General features: G+C 40.9%; 1 protein-coding gene across 9 annotated transcripts in view; it reads left to right on the top strand.

Moving 5' to 3' along the window:
- LOC117206129 (guanine nucleotide-releasing factor 2) overlaps nt 1-21,339 on the top strand; it is a 56,430-nt gene that overhangs the window by 12,551 nt on the left and 22,540 nt on the right. For 4 of the 9 annotated variants that reach the window (XM_033445174.1, XM_033445170.1, XM_033445167.1 and 1 more), the window contains exon 1: nt 3,116-3,365. The exons of 1 other annotated variant lie outside the window; for it this stretch is intronic. In XM_033445174.1, coding sequence (XP_033301065.1) covers nt 3,182-3,365 — 184 coding nt within the window. In that variant the 5' untranslated portion in view covers nt 3,116-3,181. Of the gene's footprint in view, nt 1-3,114; nt 3,366-18,894; nt 19,077-21,339 lie in introns of those variants that run through there. 4 more of the 9 variants (XM_033445168.1, XM_033445166.1, XM_033445171.1 and 1 more) reach the window with 3 other exon arrangements.

Below are 21,339 nucleotides of genomic sequence, written 5' to 3'. Positions count from 1 at the left end.
GATATATGAGACATTTTATGTGCTTTTAGTTGCGAATATTGAGGGTAAAAATCAGTTTTCGACCAATCCTAAACATAAAACGTGCTACAAATAAAGAGTAAGTAAGTTTTAGGCTGACCTAGAGCGTTTCGTGATATATCGCCTGTGTGCATACCAAGCGGTTAATTTAACTGGAGTTTACTTAAAGAAATGTTCGTCCTTCCGTGCAATATGATACTAGTTCTCGGAAGAATGTCCTATTTTACCAAGCTTCGTTTTCCATAAGCTTTGCCACTGTTTCGTTACTATGATCAGTTTTTCATTCAGTCGCGCTATTAACAGTAGGAGAAACGTGAAAATTATTGTCGACATACCTGTTAATGATAGAAAAATCTGTATGTTTCCAAACATTAAGATATAGCACTATACTTACATACGTACGTATCCATAAATAAAATATTTCCTCTCTAGTTGAATATGTGCGCATTTTATTCACTGTTTTCTACATGTACCTATTTTCTGTTTTACCCCGCATGTGTCTTTCAAACACCGTATTTCTTTTTCTCTTTGCATTATCTAGCTTATAACAATACATACATATATCCACCGTATCACCCATTTTTGTTCTTTTTACGGTTCGTTTCACCCTTATTTCACCAATAGGTTACCTAACGAGGCAGCCACGTTTCATTTCTTCGACAAAGGTTTGAAGTCGTTGCCTCGTATGTATAAATTTGGCCAGAAAACTCGATAATTTAACGAGAGCAAGTAAGCCAGAAAAACTTGGTCCTTGTGTTCAGTCCAGCGTGGAACTAGTTACGTTACACGATTGGCCTCCTGGTCTTGTATCGAATCATAGTCGTTCGGAAAGCGGTAAAAAGCGATGGCGGAATCGCGATCAGGGCGGTTGAAGGTGGAGAAAAGGTCGACTTGCCGCTTCAGCAACCGTGGATCGTTTGTCGTGAAAACTGACGGAATCTCCAAGTATCTCGCCGCTTCACATTATATCATACGTACTACGTATTACGTATAGCGCGGCTCTTGATCGATGCATTTTTATCAACCGGTAATTCCATTTCATAAACTCGATCCAGTCTGATCAAGCTTCATAATCAATATGATCAAGATCATATGGTTTAACGAATGTTTGTTAGAACGTATTCATGATTTTTGATGAAATATTTTACGATGAAATATTTTACCGCTTTATTAGAAGATTTTCGACTTGTTTAGTTAGAGTTTGAGTTCTTATTGATTTTTGAAGGTGACTAAAGAATTGGAGAGATAAGTTCTGTTTGGAATTGCAAAGTAATTAGAAATTTAAAACTTTGTTTTACGTTGGCAGATTTTTATGCTAAATATCCACCGCCCCTAGTGTTTGTAAGGCATCTCGTATCAACGTAGCAGATTCAAACGTTTCCTATTATTGTTATAGAATTTAAACGAATTTAAACGAGTCGTGGGTTATATTTCACAGCTTATCAGTCAACGCGGGTACATCGATCTGCTCGGTGTCTAGAAAAAGGAAAAAAAGAAAAAAGAGCAAATTAGAAAGCCATTGCATTGAAACATTTCCTAGCATTAAAGACATTCGTTTTACGCCAGAACTTGTCTCGGCTTTCGTCTTTTCCCAAGCTTGAAAACCAAATAAATTGAACGTTGAACCAAATAAATATATTATAAAAATATCGCTCGAAATAATTCGATGCTGTCAGTAGTAGCAGGCTATTCGTACTATTGAATTTTATATTATTGCATTTACACGATGATAGCATATAGAGCAAACGGTAATATCGTGTTACTGTATCTACGAGGTTGCATGAAAAACTAGGAAGCGCGGTAAGAAATCGTAACGGAAGATCCGTCGCGTTAAAATAGACATCCTGGAATTCGGTACATACTCCACTTTGCTATAGTACATATATACATATGTACTCGAGGCCGCTAAATGTAACATTGCACGTATATTTAGGCGCGGTACTGTCATCGGTGTGGCTCGATTTAAGCTTTTTCAGCTTTTCTACCTGTATCGTTCAACGATCATTTCACGAAGCACAGTGGAATCTCCGTTCGAATTCGTTGCAATTCTTACCGTTCGAACGTTTTACTCTAAACTACACGCATCTAAAATTTACTTCGATTCACTTGTACGATAAAATGATAAAATACGACGGAGCACGTTAAAATTACGAAATAAAACATTTCAAAATTCACTCGTTTCCTATTTTCACATACCATATATACCATATATATTCCAGTGAGCTTGGAAATTTCCTATTAACCGTTATGCGAATTACTCTAAATCCTAAATAATCGCATTTCTTCAAGCACGACCGTATCTTAAAATTATATCGCTTATCGTCAATTATAAATTATCCGTCACTCGTTGTCAGCGTAGAATTAAAGTTCAAGAAACGGTGTATCGTCGCCCGGTGTTATCTGTTTACAGTATACAGCATGAACTTGTAGTCACTTGCTAAATATACCTACTATTCGTGAGATCATGCGTGTATAATTACATACGGGTGTTTCTTAATAAGCTTACGTTAAGAAACGTTGCTGTTGTTCGATAGTGATCATCGATAACTATAGTCCGGTACTACCGTTCTCTACCGTGTGTATGTGTGTGTCTGTTGAAAGAACGGATCATCGAGATGTTTTTGCGTTAAATCGAACGAATTCGTGGTACAACGTGCTATGCGATAGAATGAGAAATAAAAAAAGAACCGTCAGCCTGCGTCTACGATATATATTCCTCGCGTGCTACTTGGTATATTTATCGCGGTGCTGCTTCGCTTTATCGCTTTTACCATTGCGTCGTTATCAAACAATTCATTCTTATAGCCAGTGGCGATTAGCTCTTAACGCTTTCGTTTCAACGAAAAATTAATAAATCTCCGTTGAAATCAATGAAACATTCTTCCTTTGTTTACGCAAAGACAAATGCTCAAATATTAGTAGCGGCAGTGGTAAATAAAGAATCTGTGTAAACAGCAATTTCAAGAAAGACCGACTACCATCGACAAATTTCCAATTCGCTGATGACTCGATCCAGTTACCCGTCAAATTGTGCAATGTGCTTTATCGTTGGTACAATATGAGAAAAAGGATTGTGCTCGGAAAACCCAGTGAAACAACAAACACCGATTGTGATCCGTGTTACGAGGATCCATCGTGGTTCTTAATGGAATAGCTTCTTAAAATGCCACAGTACGACGACAGCTTCCTCGACTCGCCGATCTTCCGGCGACGCACACGTAGCTATGCGGTGCAGAAGGGGTTCGTGCCGAAGTCGAAGAGCTTCATCACTGCCACGCCTCTGCTGTTGGCCGTGACCAATCACGCCAAGACCCTTTCCGGTTCCATATCGACCTGCAGCTTGAAAGGTAATTGGAAAAAAGAAATTCAGGTTAAGGGCATGATATATTCCGTGTTGTGGTTGGCCGAACGAGTCGAATGTTTAAAAGAACTCTCGCAGTCGCAGTCAAGGCAGAACATTCCCCGTTCTTGATTTCTTTGTTACTCGAGGAAATTTAGTCACGCGGTTCTGCTTAGAAACCCGGTTTCTCGTCTTCATCGAATACGCTCGAATCACGTTCAAGATTACGTTCAAGATTACGTTCAAGATCACGTTCGAGTTTACCCTGCTTTAGTTGCACCGTATCGTGAGTAGTTTTTCGTGCGCTTACGATTCACAGGAATTTTCATTTACATCGTTAGTCTTGCAATCGTATACTTCTATCTGTACTATCTATCGCGCTATCTAATTTTGTTCAAGGCAAAGTCAACCCTTGCCGTTGTACCGCGTACCGTCGCGTCATCCAGGACAATTAAATTCAACAGGATGCATTCTTCGCGGAATATTCACCGGCCAAACGCTATCGACGTTTCCGGAATATCTGTTAGAGTAATTAAACTTGGGATAACCGCGTTATAGAAGCGAGTTTGGCCGCACTAAATATGCCATAGCCACGCTCGTGCTGTCAATCATATTAAGCACTGCCGGTAGCCACCTTCAGCTATTAACGCCTCCGCGGTCCGGGGTGTACGGTGCATACACCGATGTACTGTACACCATCGTGCTCCACCCCCTACGGTTGTGCATAAGGTATACACAAGCCAGTGATTTCCCCCTGGGCTAGCGGTGCGCTACAAATTGCTGCGTTCTCGCGCCCCGCTTTCTACCATTGGCAAACCATTTTCGAACAACGTGATTTTAAACTCGGTACGAACGTGTAAACAGAACGTTTTGCGTTTGCTCCACGTTTAACGGTTGACGGCTGATCCTTGACTTTTAAGACCAAGTGTTTCTTTCGAGATGCAACAAGGTCACTTTGAAAATTATGGAAATTTCTCTCTATAAAGTGTATAAGAATATAGTACATGGGTGACAAAGATGTAGTAACGTATGGATTCTTAGAGTAAGGACAAGTGATGATGGTAGATTTAGAGTTTAGAGTAGTTTAATAAGCGATACTCGATAACAACAGGACCGACTACAATATCGTCGTACGTCGACTCACACTCTACTTCTCAACTAACTCTCTGGCCGTTGTCGCATCTCTTTTGTCTTTTGCTAGGCCCAAGCACACGTGTTCCGCAGACGCTCGTAGCCAGGGTCAGGTAGGTTTTTTCTAACGAAACTAGGCACTTGTAAAGACCGAGGACACCTTAATAGACCCGACAGCGCCTCGGCTCTCGCAACATTGTCTATAGTTAAGTTGATGTTTCTTAGGCCCTTTTCCTTCCATTAGATCATGAGATATTCAAACTTGAGCTACTATCGTCACCTAGAAACGGAAGTCAGATTCCGTGAATACCGTTCTCCTGCGGCAAATATCGGGAAATATCGTGAAATATCGTCGTTTCCTGGAAACGGAGAAACTTGCACGGATTCGTTCATAAATACGCGATACGCAGATTATTATGCGAACCGCAACGTTTACTCCTGCCTGTAAACAAATGCGCGCGAGAGGGTGCAACATTAACAAACACGAGCCAGGGCGCACGGTAATTAATGCAATGATAAAGTTTGCCGATGCCCAGCCGAAAATTAAACCGAACTGACCATAGTTGATTTTGAAAGACGGCGGAACGCGATGCGATTGTTTGCGGGTCACGCACTGTTTAAGCGAGATCTGAATAGGATGAATTGCAAGTTCGAATTAAGTTCCGAATACGGTTGTGATACAGGCGAAACGTCGATTGTCCAAAAATTAACGTCTGAAATTAACGCGTGGATATCATGCTTTCAACCTAGTCCGATATCTGAAATATAATAAAATATTTTGAAATTGCCCAGCCTATTCTTAGATCCATCTTATTTCTTCTTATATGTCTATTATATCTTATATGTCTATAAACGTTACCTACGATTAGTTTACTATCTGAATAAGAAACGGTTAATACAATACTATGCGCTTCGTCTGGCGCGTTTCATTTACGTACACGCAAGTACACGAATGCAGCAGATTATATTCTGCAAAAATAGTATCGATAGATACTGCATCGCGTCGCTTCTTTTTCAGTTACTCCAATTCTCAAAATAGAAATTGAAAAATGCCATAAACAAAAAGAACAAATAACACGAGGATATAGGATAAAATTACTATTATAGGATACGCTACGGTTTAACATGATAAAACATTATACTTTTAATTCGTATTGATTGATTTAAGATTGTATTTTTAATAGTAAATAGTTTTACGTCGAATTAGTTTAGTATTAGTTTGTACATATTCGTAGGTAATACGGGCGCGGAATATTGGTTTATCAAGACGCTTTTCCTATATTCAAGTTTTTATCTCCTGTCTCTTCTGAAATGAATCTACTTTCCTAGAGAAAGAAGCGATCTTGTCGACTCGACGCGGCCGTGTAATCTGCATTCATGGAACTCGTTGCAGCCAACACTCTCACGAGTAGGCATTTTCTATTTGAAATACTAATCGCGGACGTTTTGGAAGAAAGCTAAATTCCTTTTAACGGGACTACATAAAATAATTATTCGCTAATAAAAGATAATTAAGCGAATAAACGATTCGACAAGGCTAATGAAAATATTCGTTTGTGCATGCTTTTTAACTTGTTACCTGTTTTTTTTTCCTCTCCTTCAAACGTTCGATCTTGCGATTCTGATCTTGCGATTTACATCAAATTTCCAAACCTTTCCGACATTTATCGTTATTTTGAGCGTCATCTATTTTAGAAATGGTGGTTTCATCACTTGTAAAATAAAGAGAACCCTACAAGCCGGGTTATTCTCGTTACGGATTATCTAGAGCTGCTCTCGTTTAGAAAATTGAACTACCAATTAATTGAGAATAATTTCACACGATACTTGAAACATTTATTACAATATCGAAATATTTAATCGATATTTCGCTGGACGTGAGAGAGATCGTCGCTTCGATTCCTTCGTTAATAATGGATTCACCATTGTCGTAAAACGTTTACCGTACAACTACCGATGAGAAAGATTCCGAATTACAGGATTACGAAATTTCAACATAAAAGTAATTTAAACGAGATAACAAAGAATCAGTTTGGAAACAGGGCATTGACATTTGATCGAAAAATCGGCCTCTTCCATTTCTCTGGTTCATCCTCTAGTTCAGCTTCTAATTCAGGCCGAATAAACTTGTTCCGTTCGATGGCATTTTCTTGCTCACGTCGGTACGAACCATGCGTTTTTCTTCTACACGAGCATATAACGCATCAAGCAGAATCGCAGGGCAGCAAGCTTGTTTTACGAGGGTAGCCGTACACGCCGCGCCGCAGGGTGTAAACCACTGCCTGCTTTGATCAAGACGTTATAGAAGAGTCCTCTTGGCCAGAGTTTTCAATCACTTTTGCACACTATTGACAAGCGAGCAATCGAATCTCGCCATTGGCACGCGCGGTACGGACAAAGTAGTCGACCGTTTAATCCTATAACGTACATTGTGTTTCGCGGTAAAGACGAAGTTGACGTTGGCATTAGAACGACACGCCGCGGCCCTATACTTATTCGGCAAGTTTGCCCAGTAAATCTCAAGACACACGGATCGGCGTAACTCTTTACTCTTTACGTTTCTCCTCGGTAGTCAAAAATTACAAGAGATTCGCTTTCCGCGGGGAAAGAGTTTAACGTCAACGCATCGATAATTTTCCAGCGAGAAGAGAAGAATATTTATCGCTGTTTGGCAAAGTGCATTTACACTTCTCCGCGGGGTTTCGGGGGTTTCGCGAGCTTCGGAAACGTGCCAGGGGGATGACTTCGACGACAGGTCGTACGTAGGGTAGGGTCGCGAAACTGTTTGCTTCTGCCTATGAACTAACTGAATCTGTGTACACACGTATATAACATGTAGAAGGTGGAACAGCGAAGAAATCGTTGGCCAAATACTTTTTCATCTCAAAGTAATTTCTTCTCGTTGTTGTAACAGTTTAAGTAACAACACTTTAAGTAATACTTTAAAAAGTAAAGAAAATTTACTCGCGAAAGATGATCAAATTTGTTAAATTCAGCCTTCTTAAATAATGCGTAAGCACAGAAAGTTGAAAAATTAGTATTTCTCAGAATTTCAGATAGAATTGACAACGTTTGAACGTTAATTAAGTTTGCGATATAACGCGCAATGACACGCTTGGGAACCAATCGACACCAATTTTTCTTTATTTATAGGAATTTACTGCGTCTTATATTGCTACGCCCAATCTACATCCACGTAATTTCCTTAAATTTGTTATTATATATATTTTAACTAGAGTTTCATTCAAAAAGAATTTCGTCGATGCTCTCTATTTACCTCTAATCGTAATGCCATTCTATGCATTACATTGAACACGCGAATACCTACTCCTTTCACCTATTCTGTACGTTTTACGCGTTCTGTATTCTCAACTGTGAACAAGTTATTAACGAACCAACGAGAGGGAAAGTAAAAAGACTAAAGAAAATGTAAACGGAGAACAATATCGCTGTACTCTTAATGGTATTCGCCTGAACGCCTTAATGGTATACGTATCGCCTGAACAATTTCGCAACGCGATAAAAAGGGCAACGATTTTAGGTGACAGTAGTTATCGCTGTATATCGTCACCGTAAACCGTAAGGTATTAGGACGCTGTTTAATAGTTAAAGAAACGCGAAATTCCTTGTTGGGGGTTGGAGAGAGGAAGCGAGACCGTGGAACAGGGTAGGCGGTTGGCGGTAGAAATAAATGGAAAAGGGAGTTAGGCAACCTCCGTGTCCTTTTTACTATTTCCTATTGTCTCTTACCCATTTCTTCCCACTGTAGGTCATTTCTGTCTCTCTCTCTCTCTCGTTCTCTCACTCTCTCGCTCTCTTTTTGTGTCCTCTCCCCACCTGGCTTTCCAAAACCTTGCGTTTCCTTCCGTTTTCTATCCTTCACCAACGTTAAGCGTGCTCGGTTCTTCAGTTGTCGATTCCGATTCATGCAGCAACTTCCAGCCAAGTGAATTTTGCTCTACTGGTTGCGGAATGTAGACGCTGATAGAGCGGCCCGCGGGCCGAGACCGGTCTTCTAAGTCGGAGAAGGAAGGTGAAAAAAGATGAAACCATGGACCGGTTCCATCCTACCTTCTATGCTCGATTTTTTTCATCGCGTCTCACTGCTGCAGATCCTATGGTTACTCGTGGAAGCTTAGGAACGTCTCGGTGAAACATCGGAGAAATCGCTGGGACTAATTAAAAGTTTCTTCCAACGGTCGACGAGAGGATGAAGGGAAAAGGAAAAAGAAAAATTACGTGTTGAAACGAACAGCGTGTTGCTCGTTAAAAAATGCCTGGCGAACATCAGGCTGGAGATGGGCGATGGTTGGTTGGCCCGTGGGGACTGTATCAAAGAGGCGCGAGAAAGAAAAATATCAGGGAACGTGTGTCGTCGCGTCGTGGCAAGATCGTGCGCTGGCATCTCATTAGTCCGCGAATCCTCCGCGCTAATGAGATTAATTATCGTAGAGCTGTCGGGTCTCTCTCTCTCTCTCTCTCTCTCCTTCCCTCCCCCTCTCTTCCCCCTCACTCTGTCTTTGTCTCGATTTCACGCAGAAGGAACGCGAGGAGCAATCGGCTTGCTAAAGAAAGAGAAAAAAGAAAAATCGTGACAAACAATCGCACATGCCGTTCGATGGTAAGTACACGCGACGCACTAATTTCACGAGAGACTCGTTAATTGTTCGCGGTGTTGCTCCTCCCTCGTTCTGCTCGATCCGTGACACGCAGCGGGGAATTTAATGCAAAGATTCGATTCGATGGGTTGAGTTCCTTTTCATTTTTCTTCTTTTAATAGTGATTTTGCTCGTTGTCCGACGATAGCAACGATGTCTAATTGCCGGTACTAGCGATAATTATACGCGTTGTCCAAACTAGATATTTCGATGACGGATAATCATTCGGGATCACAAAAGCTTCATCTTAACAAGAATCAAACAAAGATCAAAGTAAATAGGAGCTTGGGAATTTATTTACAAAATGCCATATAAATAATATACATCTTTTGCGAGATAATACACTTGCGCTAGTTTTTCAATGAATTCAAGTTCGCGTTCTTCGTCGAGGTCCTCGATGGTCCTTCGGTCCATCGTGTTTAATCGGCCGAGTCAAATCCGCTTAGTTCGAACCACGATGAAATCTATCACGAGCGAAGAATGTTATCGAGAATCTTCGGTAATCGATAGGCAGCCGATCGACAAGGGCATAGTTGGCATTCGCAGGTGCGGATTGTTCTGGAATATTACGTTTACCCCTGTGGCTCTGTATCTATACGATGATCGGTAATGACAGTGACCTCAGGGGTTCTGAACCAGGGCAGATTTGAATAATTTCTGCGATTCAACCGTGGCGCGCCACCGCGACGTATCAGGAACTTTGACTTTAAAACGCATCGGGGAAGAGGCGAATAAACGACTGTCGATTAATCCGCCGTTTTTCCCATTACACGATCCATGTTGAATCGTGCAACGAATGAATTTTTAATTTCGACTCGGTCGGCGATCGATCGATCAACGATCGCATTTCGTTGGACTTTTATATTTCGTATCCTATATCGATGAATTTATAATAATGAAATTTGATTTTTCAGCACGGTGTAATTATCGTTTTATGATAGAATTTGTGTTCAAGGTTTTGGTACGTTACTACGAGATGATGTTGTCGGTTGGAAAATTCGAAGGAAAAGACGTACGTAATCGTATTCTAGAGGGGACGCTTTGACATTGCGACGTTAAAAAAGATAAGGAAAAACGAGAAGAGAGTGGGAAAGGGAAAGAGAGAGCGGTCTCTAGTTGAGCCGTGGTGTCGCGTCGGCGCGATAAACTATACATTGCTTGTACAAGTAACAGGCCTTAGGACTTAAGGCTTCGAACGGTTACAGACGGATCGACTGTAGGCGGTCGACTAGCGAGAAATTTTACCAAGTCGCTTCGTGTAACTGCAAATTTACTCGACTAGCTAAATCGACGGTTCGACCAACTTTCTGGCCAACTGGGGCCAGAAAATTGCTTGCCAGTCAACCACTTGGTCGACCGTTGGATTCGGTAGCCGATCGAACACAACTTTCTACCAACCTACACAACTACATTTTTATGTTCGCACGCGAAAACTTTACCTGCCAAACGACCCTGAGTCGTTAAGCTTAGTCGAGCAAATTTGCATTTCACGATTTACACAAAGCGCAATTTAGACGCCGCGCCGCCGGGATTGCAGAGGACAGGCGAGCAATGTATTTGCACCTTCCGAGGATGCCTTCTTCCGTATTTTCCTGATGAACGACGACGAATGTAAAAAGGCCACCGCAAAAATTTTACCAAGAACATATTAGCACCAATAACATATAAAAAATACATAGTAGCAGTTGGAAAATTGAGGAAGATTTCCTATTTTACTTTATTCGTATCGTAATAGAAATGATTGGCTTAAATGGCAATAACATGGCGCGTGTGAAGTGGTACAATAACAACAATTGAATCTTCGAGCTTATGAAAATTGCGAATGACTTTAGGCACGTAAAGGAGAAAATTAGTTTACGTACATGTGCATACATACGTATGCCCATAGTATAGTTAGTGTACTTATTATACCTAGATATATACAGTTTGCGATATAAAAATGCAGTAGAGATATTGGCGATAAGCATTATATTACGATAAGCACGTAAAGAAGATAAGAAAATGCTACAGTTCGTTCAGCCGCTTGGATACGGGGCGTAACTACATCTACCAACTGGTATTGTCATCCATATTCGCAGAATGATAACGTTGAGATTCTACCAAGAGACGATTACGAGGATTTACGATCCTGCGTTTATATTCCTCGCGATTACCATGCGATAATTCGGACTCTTCGAAACTAAACGAAATAATCTAATCGTTTAAGTAATCTTAACGATCGTTTATATCGTTTATTCGTTATATCATTTACGAAGGGTAGCGTTAGCGGATTTATCGGCAATAAATAAGGAGCGTATACAGCTAACGGGATTACGAAACGAAATGAATTTTTGTTACGGGATGTTGGAAACTATCAGTTAATTACAAATCCCTATCCTGGGTTACACAAGCTCTTTTACGCCACGGTATGATGGCAAGTTGTCAAACCTATCTTACGGATATTCTACGCATCGATATCGATCGCTAAAATATTACCGTGGTCTTTCTATTCCTGCAAAATCTCTGACGAAAAAATTAACTTACTTAAATTACTTAATTGCAAAATTAAATCGGCAACTTTCAAGGAATTGTCTCGTCAACTGTTTTTATTGCAATTTACACGGAGAAACGTGACCGCTACGAAAGTACGAAAGTTTAAAGGCGATAATTACATGACGTATGCGAATTTCGATGGTTGATCACGCGACGGGCCCGAACCCCCGGCAATCGTTAGCCAAGGGAATGAAAGATAAACTAAGATCGAGTACACGAGTCCGAAGATCGAAGAGGAAAGACGGTCAAAGAATTAAAGCGGCTAACGAATACTTACATAGTTGAGAGATACTGGCGTCGCTTCGTCCAGAGTAGAAGAAGCCTCGCGTTTAGCCTCTCCTCTTGTCCAAGTGTGCAACTAAAGCTGCATTAATTAGCGAGTTGGCCTTACCTCGCCGAATGTGACGGTGCCGTCTCGCGTTGACCCATTTGCGAATTCAAGAAAACGTGCGGTCAAAGGAAAACGGCGGCTCTTCAACGTCATTAAACCAAGCAACGCAATGATAGCATTAACTATAGGCGTCATTAAAGCGATTATTTTTTCCATCTTTCTTTCCTTTAAGAGCCTCTAGGGCATTCCCCTTCGCGCGAACCATTTTCAGCGATTAACCAAACAATCGATACAGATCTTCTTTCCCTTGTTTCCATTTCTCCCGCTCCACCCCCCCCCCTCTCTCTATCCCTTCCATACGTTTTATACGAAACATGAAATTTGGAAGAGGAAATTGGTAGTGATATTTGCAAGATTTGCACGGAATAATAAAGAGATTGCATAGAATATAAAATTGTGAGAGAATGGTAAAATACAAAAATTTACTTAACCGTCTAGATGCGGTAATATTAATCAGTCGCGTGAAATGTCTGATTTTTTCAATTTCTTCCATAGATTGTCCTTTTTAGAGTCAGATTTAGTCGTTAATAGTAGGTTACGTACGGTCGTCTGAATCGGATGATCGATACGATCTTTAGACGAACTGTCGCGTCTTAATTAGTTCGCATATTCTAACAAGCATACCCCATCCCCCATTTTATTATCCCATTTTCCAATGGACTCGGACGCCTGCTGCACTGACGCGGCAACAATATCATATCTCAGAGTTAATATTTTTCAGAAGATATCGTATTTGCTCTCTGTAAGCAGCCCTCGTGCAATCAACTACTCGATGCACCACCTTCTAAGCAAATATAGTCACGTTCTGCGGCTGGTAACGGCTTTGCGTCGAATGAAATGCCGCGTGAAATGTGGGTGGATACATGTACAACAATGTACATCGAAGCATAAATGGATTGCCAAACGAGAATCAACTTCTGAAAGTCTGACTCATCCGTATATTCGTCCCACGCTATCTCCTTTTATCCACACAGGGTCGAATCAGCCTAATGCCAGACTGCAATATCAAGCGATTCGTCGAAATGTTCAGGGCTCGATGCTCTTTCCAATTACGGGAAATGTACACTAGTTTATTGGATCATAACCGCGAGCGAGACGTTCGAGCGAAGATCGCGAGAATTCGAACAGAGTTGTTATTGCTCTTAGCGGGGGTTATTGTTTGGCCGAGTGGATCGACGTTCGAGGGATCGGTGCTTGTTAAATCATAGACCAACCGATTCTTTATCTATCGAATGTGTCCTGTATTCGTCAAGTAAAGTCCAATATATCTACCTTACGTGGTCGCGGTATCGATCGGTAATAATAGGTATTGGTATTTTCAAAATTTGAGATTTTTTTTAATCCATGTTTGGGGATCACGATCGATACTGTGAAATTTACACAAATTTTCCGGTCTTCAAATATATGTATACCTACTGACATACATACTTATTCGCTTGTAAATCGTTCGATATTGGATTTAATTGGAATCATCAATGTTCGCTGTACCGTTATCAATCCTCCGAACCAGAGTTAACTTATCCGATTGTGCCAGCCATTGTTTACCGGAAACAAAACACATCGGAGAACGATGAACGTGTCACCGATGCGATCGAACCTAGCCAATGCAGTGCAACGGCATGAAGCGTCTAGTTAGTATCCAGACGCTTCGAGTATCCTCGGGACGTTGGAACACGTGCCAATTAACGATGTTCAGATACCGCCCCATTTGGCTCTACCTTTAATACAATACCAAGGCAAGAGCAGGAATCATCCATCCATCCTCCTTTGTTTCCGTTTCGCCTAGAAATCGTAGCCTATACGTTTCCCCTTTGTTCACCGTTATTCGCTTGATCGCTGAATCCGATTGCCTCGCGTTCATCCGGGCCACTTTCGAATTTATTTCACACATCTGGAAACACCTAATTCCCTTCGTTTGCCATCTAAAAGATGCGTTTGAAAATAGTTCAACTTTGTTCCAACAAGTGAAACTAATTGCTTGCCACTGAAAAATTTTCTCTATCGTATGGATCGATTCACCTTGTTAAAACAATGTATATAATTGGGAAACGTTTCACCAAGATAATTCACCATTTATAATTTGATAAAAGAGGTTTGTATGCTTGCGCAAACAAGCAAGTCCTAGCGCGAGTGCTTGCTTCTCGGAAAAGCCTCGAAAGCTCGTTTAGATCGAAGCTTGCGGCTAACGTTTGCCGCGCGATTGGCCTGGAAACGTAAAAGAGGTTCATATCCGAGTAATTTCGTGTTGCCAATTGGAAGGTGAATGCGCAGGAACAAACATCGAAAGACGTTTTGCACGTTTGTTCGTCGTCCTTTTCTGCACGCAGATCCCTTGCGCCGTTTCTCTCCGCTTATAGTCTAGACCAACCGAACTAGGATATATCGCCGGTGATCAAGCTATTTCTCTATAAATTTAGTAAAAGAAAATAAAAAACAGTTTGGAAGTTGTTCCTTTGTAAAGTCGAATGAAATTATTAATTAGGAAATACAGGTAAGCGTTGATTATCGACTATGCGCTTAAGGATATATGGGTGACCTTATTGATAATTAATAACATTACCATCTGCAATATTCCTATTATTTGCCTCACGCGTCCAACGATCATCGCTTTAAAAATAGTACTTTTCTTTAAATACGATTTTTACACCGCAGTGCGTTATTTCTGCTTTTCAAATTTCTGCGGCGCAGCAACTGAATCTATGCGCATTTTGCGGCAAGAAAAAGGTATAAAACGGATACGCATATATACGATACTGTCGTTTCCTCTTTCTCTCCGAGGGACGCTTTTATCGGAAACGGATAATATCGTGCGCGATATATGCGACACGGCCAAGACCGGAAAGAAGTAATACAGCCCTTTACGCTCCACCCCTACCCGTGTCTTCTCGCCTCGGCCCCGTGTTCATTACGCTGGTTTTACGACAACATTTTTCTTCAGTGTCGCGCGGCTTCCTCTCTCGCGAGGGATCGTGTCGCGCGTTGCGTCTCGTCGCCGTATTTTCGCTTGCAAATTCTCGATACACTCGGTGCACGGGCCAATATTTTCCCAACGAGAATCCATGTTCTCTCGTCTTTCTCGCTCGTAGCCTTGCTTCCGTTTAACATCCTTCGTTATTTATCTCTATCGCCGTACAAGTTTAATTCATTTTTCTGCGATTATTAGGGACGCGTATGAACAGTATCGAGATTCGAAGATCTTTCACCGGTACAACTACACGATTATCGAACTGAAACCTGTCGTACGCACGATCGTACGGATCAATGATATCGGCTAAGGATTAAATATTTAGAAGATCAAAACGACGCAATGGATCTTTTATCTTTCCAATTAGAAAAGAAGAAAGCAACAGTCAAGAGCGCTGCTAAATTAAGATTCTGACGAGTTAAATCAAGTAACTTTACAACCTGTGTCGTATCGCACGAGCCGAGCGTTTTCACTGAACTCCAAGGAACAAATAATCGTGGTCCGAGTCGTTGATCGCTAGTAAGATGAAATTATGAGATTCGACCGACCCGAGGCGACGCAACGAACAGAATAATAAAATGCTTTCGTCGGATCGCATTTATTGCTAAAAGCAGCGAGAACGCATTGTTCCAAGTTTTTCGATTAAAAGTTTCCCGGTATCATTCGCTGTTCCTTTGGCTCCGTAAAACGCTTCTGGTCGGTTATTTACGTTTTCGCTGACTTGGAAGATAAATTGGGTTCGTTGCTGAGACAGACTTTGAAGAAACAATAGCCAGTATTGGACAGTGTTGTACGCGTGAGAGAAAAATTCCGGCAAACAATCTTCAATTTGAATATTGCTCCTCGTAGAAGAAAGAATTTTTCGCCCGTTAAAAGCAGAGAAATCACGATTTAACATAATCGGATAACTCGATCGAACATCTGGATAATTTACATACTTTCTGCAACTCGTCGTTATCGCGCAATAATTAGTAACGACGAATTAATTGCAGCCAGATTTCGTAAAATCGCTGGAACACTGCAAAATTCGAAACGCCCGAGATGATAACTTACTTAAACCCCCTTAATTTTACTTCTACGCGGAACCGTACCTGTCGTATTTTATTAAGAAAAAAGATTCCTCACATCGTTGTCAGAAAGCGATGGATGGTGTCATCGAATGATCCAATTCGTCTCTTTCGAATCAATGCCATCGCTCACTGAATACTACCAAATACTAAATAAGTACTACTTAATACTAAAATATTATAGCTACCTATAATATATGTACCTACTTTACTTAGATACTTGCTTTATTCGTTTACTCCTAGCACTGAAATACTCTATCTGCGTTACCTAGTACCAATATCATAATTTTCTGAACAAAATTTTACCATCCTTTGTTACGTTGGATTCATTTTTAAGCGACTCCACCGTTCTTTTTTTCTTTTCCTTCTTTCTTTTCTCTCGCCTGCAATTAAAGCAGCGTTGTGTAGCAGAGTAGCCTTCCTTAATGTTCGTTCGCTGTTCCGACGCGACTAGCAAGAATGAAAATGATTCGCCGTCCCTATTACACGTTACGTTCTTATTTAGCATGGACCGATGCTCCGTAGCGTGTACGGTAATGTACACGCGTGTATCGAAACATGGCGCGGTCACACAGGGTGCATCGATGTTTTACCTACCGTTAATCGCAACGACGCGACGGAGAAACCACTACGGCTGGCGGTCGTAAAATGTCGTTTATCACCCGCTAAAGTCATTGCAGCGCTACCTCCGTGGGACGCCATTAATACGCAAATTGCGAGCAGAAACTCTGTGGGACGAGTCGCAACCACGATAACTAATACTTATGCAAGTCGTTACGGTTCTGGAAAGTCATTGGGTGTTTCTATGATTCGCTCTGAATTGGGAAGAATTCGAGATCGTTATCCACGTGGTAACACGAAATTATATTTACTTACTTATTTTGTTTAGTTAAGAATCGTGGACTTGCTAACTTAAAATGTTAAACGATATATGTATATATTAGAAATAGTAGAATATCATTAATCGTAAAATATAGTACGCAGTAAGTAAAGCGTGCAAATCAGTAGTAAATTTAAGTAATCTGATATACTTACGTATGTATTTCGGTAGCATTCGCGAAAAGATGATAGAGCGTATATTTGTATATTTGTATTTTGCGCACTACAAAAGTCGTTAAAACGTTTCGAGGTTTAGAAACAGCCATGTGTAATAGAAATGAAACAGGAGTTTTCCTATATTAACGAACGTGTACAATATTGCGTTTTACGAATCAGTTGATAAAACGGCAAAAATGAATCGCATGAAAACGATTCGTTCGACAACGTTCTACGTAACGAATCCTTGACGGTGGTCGATACATACCATACACTTATGTATCACAAGGTATGTATTTTGTTACTGCAAGTCGAAATGCACGCGGATCGTGTTTTTTACGATCGTGCCACTCGCTCCACGAGTTCCGTCCAGAATTTTATTATTACGCCGAGCGAGAACGAACTGGTCGAGAAAATAGCACGAAAGTCGGCCGTAAGAATACGGCGAAAGAAAGGAGAAAGGGATAAATAAAAATATAAGAGGAGGCCTGGTCGTTTCACGGACAAGCTCCGATACTAATAACGGATAATAAATAATTATATCTTGTATTTTATAACATTGTGTAATAACTTACAAATTACTAAATTACGAATACTTGACGAAATGTATTATTATGTCTGCAGAATACATATATCTATATGTAAGATAGTTGTCGGAAAAATGTTTCACAGCGACCTTTTTTATCAACGCTCGTTCTTATCGACACGACGAAAAGGCTGAAATTCTACATTTCTTTTTGAATAACTTGGACGCTAAGAAGAATAACTTTTTTCGTTTCTCGTTTAACATTATGCATGGACGAATGAGAAATTCAATTACATATAAGATTTAAAAGAAGGAAATCGATCGATTAGACAACATACTATAAACTATAAACTTGTATTGTTCTTTTCTTATGAAAATCAAATTAATTTTCACGTCTGTGTATCACTCAGATTGCAGTATTGTCGAACGCGCGAATAACGGCCGATCACGAAAATGGGGATGTATTACGTGAAACGGGGTAGGAACGGAACACAGCTGATGCATCTTCCTGTCAACGTGGGAGCGCGAGCATGAAACACACAAGAGCGCTTATCGTTAGTAGAACAAGGACTAAAAAGGGTCGGGGGTGGGTGTGGGAGGTGGACGGGGGTGAGAGAAGAAAGATGGAAAATCTGTCGACACAAAGAAAGCACGAGTAGAGAAAGAAGAAAGTAATGGAAAAGGAAGATCGAATATCTCGTATGGTACAGATACAGGCGACCTAAGCAGGCTGGACGAAACTGTATAGGAAAGAGAGGAGAAGAGAAGACGTAACGATAGGCAGAGATAAAGAAGCGCGAGAGAGAAGGTCGACCGGGTGCAGGACACGCACGTCGCGTCGGTGCGACTAGGATGGAAAGACAAGAGATCGTACTCGATGCTCGTTGGGTGAAGTTAGCAGTCGATGCGCACACGCCACGCGCTCCGGACGTACGTATCGTTTCTCTCTCCGGTTCGGTGTTTCGTCGCGTCGCGTTGTCCGGTTCGTTCCTTTCTTGGTTTGTCAACGTGTCCGTTTCGAGCTAGGGAAATCTGTTGCGCGGCTTCCGCTCGAAATTGTTTCCTCTGCGACACTCTACGCGACAGAAACTCGGTCGACCGACGATCGTTCGACGTCTCGGTCGTTTCTCTGCCGAACAGCCGCCGCATGCGACCGGTTACGAATTTCAAGAAAACCGATCCTACCAGTGTAGTGGTACATTTAGAATTCACGATGCTTGTGTTATATCGGTATCAGTATCAGTGAGCTACTTATTCTGTGCAGTTTTCATCATTGCTGTGTGTGTCGAGTATACTCGAGTTTAGGATAAAACTACGACGTTACCTTATCGGAAGACTTGGATGGTTCCTTGGAATGCTCGTTTCTCGTTGATGCCCGAGCAAAACGGGTTGAGCCGTGAAATCGAAAGCCAGGTAAACTAGTCGTTTCTCTAAAAACGATCGTGTTACGACGTGATCTGTGCAACGTCGAGACGCGGTCCAATTAGATCGATAATTTAAATATCTGTAGTTTGAATGCTTTTATAAGACTACAGTTCTATCTTGTAGATTGTTTATATTACATACTTGTCCGACGAATCATATACAAAAACGCACGCACGCACGCACGCACCAACACTTATATACCTATACTGTACGTACTTATAAATATTTACTTGCAACGAAAAATCGTTTCGTAACATACATTTATTGTTGATAATACGTGACCCGCTGTGCCCCTGTCCCTCGCACGTAGTTTTCGTCACTCGGACCTACGGTTTCCGTCCTTTGATTCGTTACGCATCTCCGTTTCTCTATCTCTATCTCTATCTCTATCGTATTATTCATACGTGGCTCGCATTTCACACAACGTTTCATTCACACAGATTCTCGTTCATCTATAAAAAATTATCGAACGAAGCGTGTTTTAAACAAAGACGAACATTTTGTTTGCTTTGCATTTAATATTCATTATTTAAAATTCGATTTGATATGCTTATAAGGAATGAATATGTACACAACCTCTGTAGGTCGAATTTCTGTTTCTTGAATATAAGATGAGAAACCCGAACAACCAATAGATTTCAATCGTCCCCTTGTGATTTGAATAATCGAGTTTCGATCGTACATCGATTCGAAAAGCAAGAAAGGTTGATGGAATTGGCCGGCGCTCGATTCAAAATACTCTTACAAAATGATCGTTAAGATGGGTGTGACTATACGTTCGGATTGGACCGACGAAATTTGCACCAGTTATATCGTGTCGCATCACGTCCAATTTTCTCCCTTGATATTTTTCCAATGGCATTTAAATTTTAAAGGCGAACGCTGCACGACGTGAACGGTGGATCAATCATGGCTGCACGATAGCAATGACAGAATGGTGTTTATTAATAACTTTGTGACAGAAGTAACGTGCCTGTTTGAACGAACCTTCGATCCTTCGAGGCTTCGTGCCTTCGTGTTTTTCTCACGTAACGATAAATCACGATGTCCCGTTGTCAACGAGCCGAACGAACATAATGAAACTTTTCCGTTTCCACCGTATATCGTCCGCGCGGTATGTGTACGTGAACCGCTGGCGCCTATGACTCATTTCACGGGCGTGTATCGTGATTTTTTGCGGTTGAAACGCCGAGACGCCAGATCGTAGGAAGGAATATCGTTACATCCGCATTCTGTCTCCGAGGCGTCTAGATATGTATAGCTATGTACCTACTATCATATACATGTACGCCCTACGCAACGAAAGAAAAGGGAACGAACGTTTTAAATTCAAACAGTCTTTTTAACAAGGTAATTTCTCCCGCTGCCTGCTAACTTTTACGACATTTTTTAACCTCATTCTCAAGATTAGCACATTGCTTTAAAAGAATGGTTTATTATATGAGAGATAAAATTTATATGGCGAAATCGTGGTACCAAACTTTCTTTCGATTTACAATGTCAAAACAGGATCGGTTGTATTTCTTTCGAGTTACACTTTCTAAAAATATCTTCCCTTATGCAAGGTTAATTATTAAAACCTGATTATTTCTGCTTACGTTCGTTACAAACAGATTAAAATGTTATTTGTGACGCACACACCTGACTATATCTAACTGATATAATATAATTTGGATATTGTTTCGCATAGATAAATGTTGAGATATTTGATTGCTTGAAACCCGTGTGTATACGTACATCTACCGATACGCTACAGATGGTCAGATATATCATATACTAATTGTACGTATGTATCATGGTACCCAGAGATCCCTTTACATGGAACTTGGCCTCGATACATGCTTCGAGGTAAATCTCGTCGCGGCAGTTATCGTTACAAGAACATTCCAGCATGACCTACATAATAACCCTTGGGCCCAGCAATGTCTGCGATATATCGATATTCGTTAAGCATGGAATTTACTTACTTATTGCAGACATCGTATTACGTATATGTATGTATAATAAAACATACCGTAGAAGGAATTCAGAGATGAGATCATGGCAAGTGCATGAAAGTAGGCGGTCGGTCGATTCAATAAACAGCAGCAGCACGAAGGTCACAGGCTTAAGTCATCCAATGTGTTAACATTTTTATTTTCGACTCGCTTGTTCTGGGCTCTGGCTTTATACGAAATATCTCGAAATCGATGATCGCAGTTTCTCGTTAATCGTTGATCGTCAATTAACAGCGCAGCATTAACCGCAAAGC

This window comes from Bombus bifarius, unplaced genomic scaffold (assembly GCF_011952205.1).
Source record: "Bombus bifarius isolate JDL3187 unplaced genomic scaffold, Bbif_JDL3187 scf7180000007996, whole genome shotgun sequence".
NCBI classification, from domain to species: domain Eukaryota; kingdom Metazoa; phylum Arthropoda; class Insecta; order Hymenoptera; family Apidae; genus Bombus; species Bombus bifarius.
Note: the sequence above shows the minus strand (reverse complement) of the source record. Positions and strands in the feature narration are given on the sequence as shown.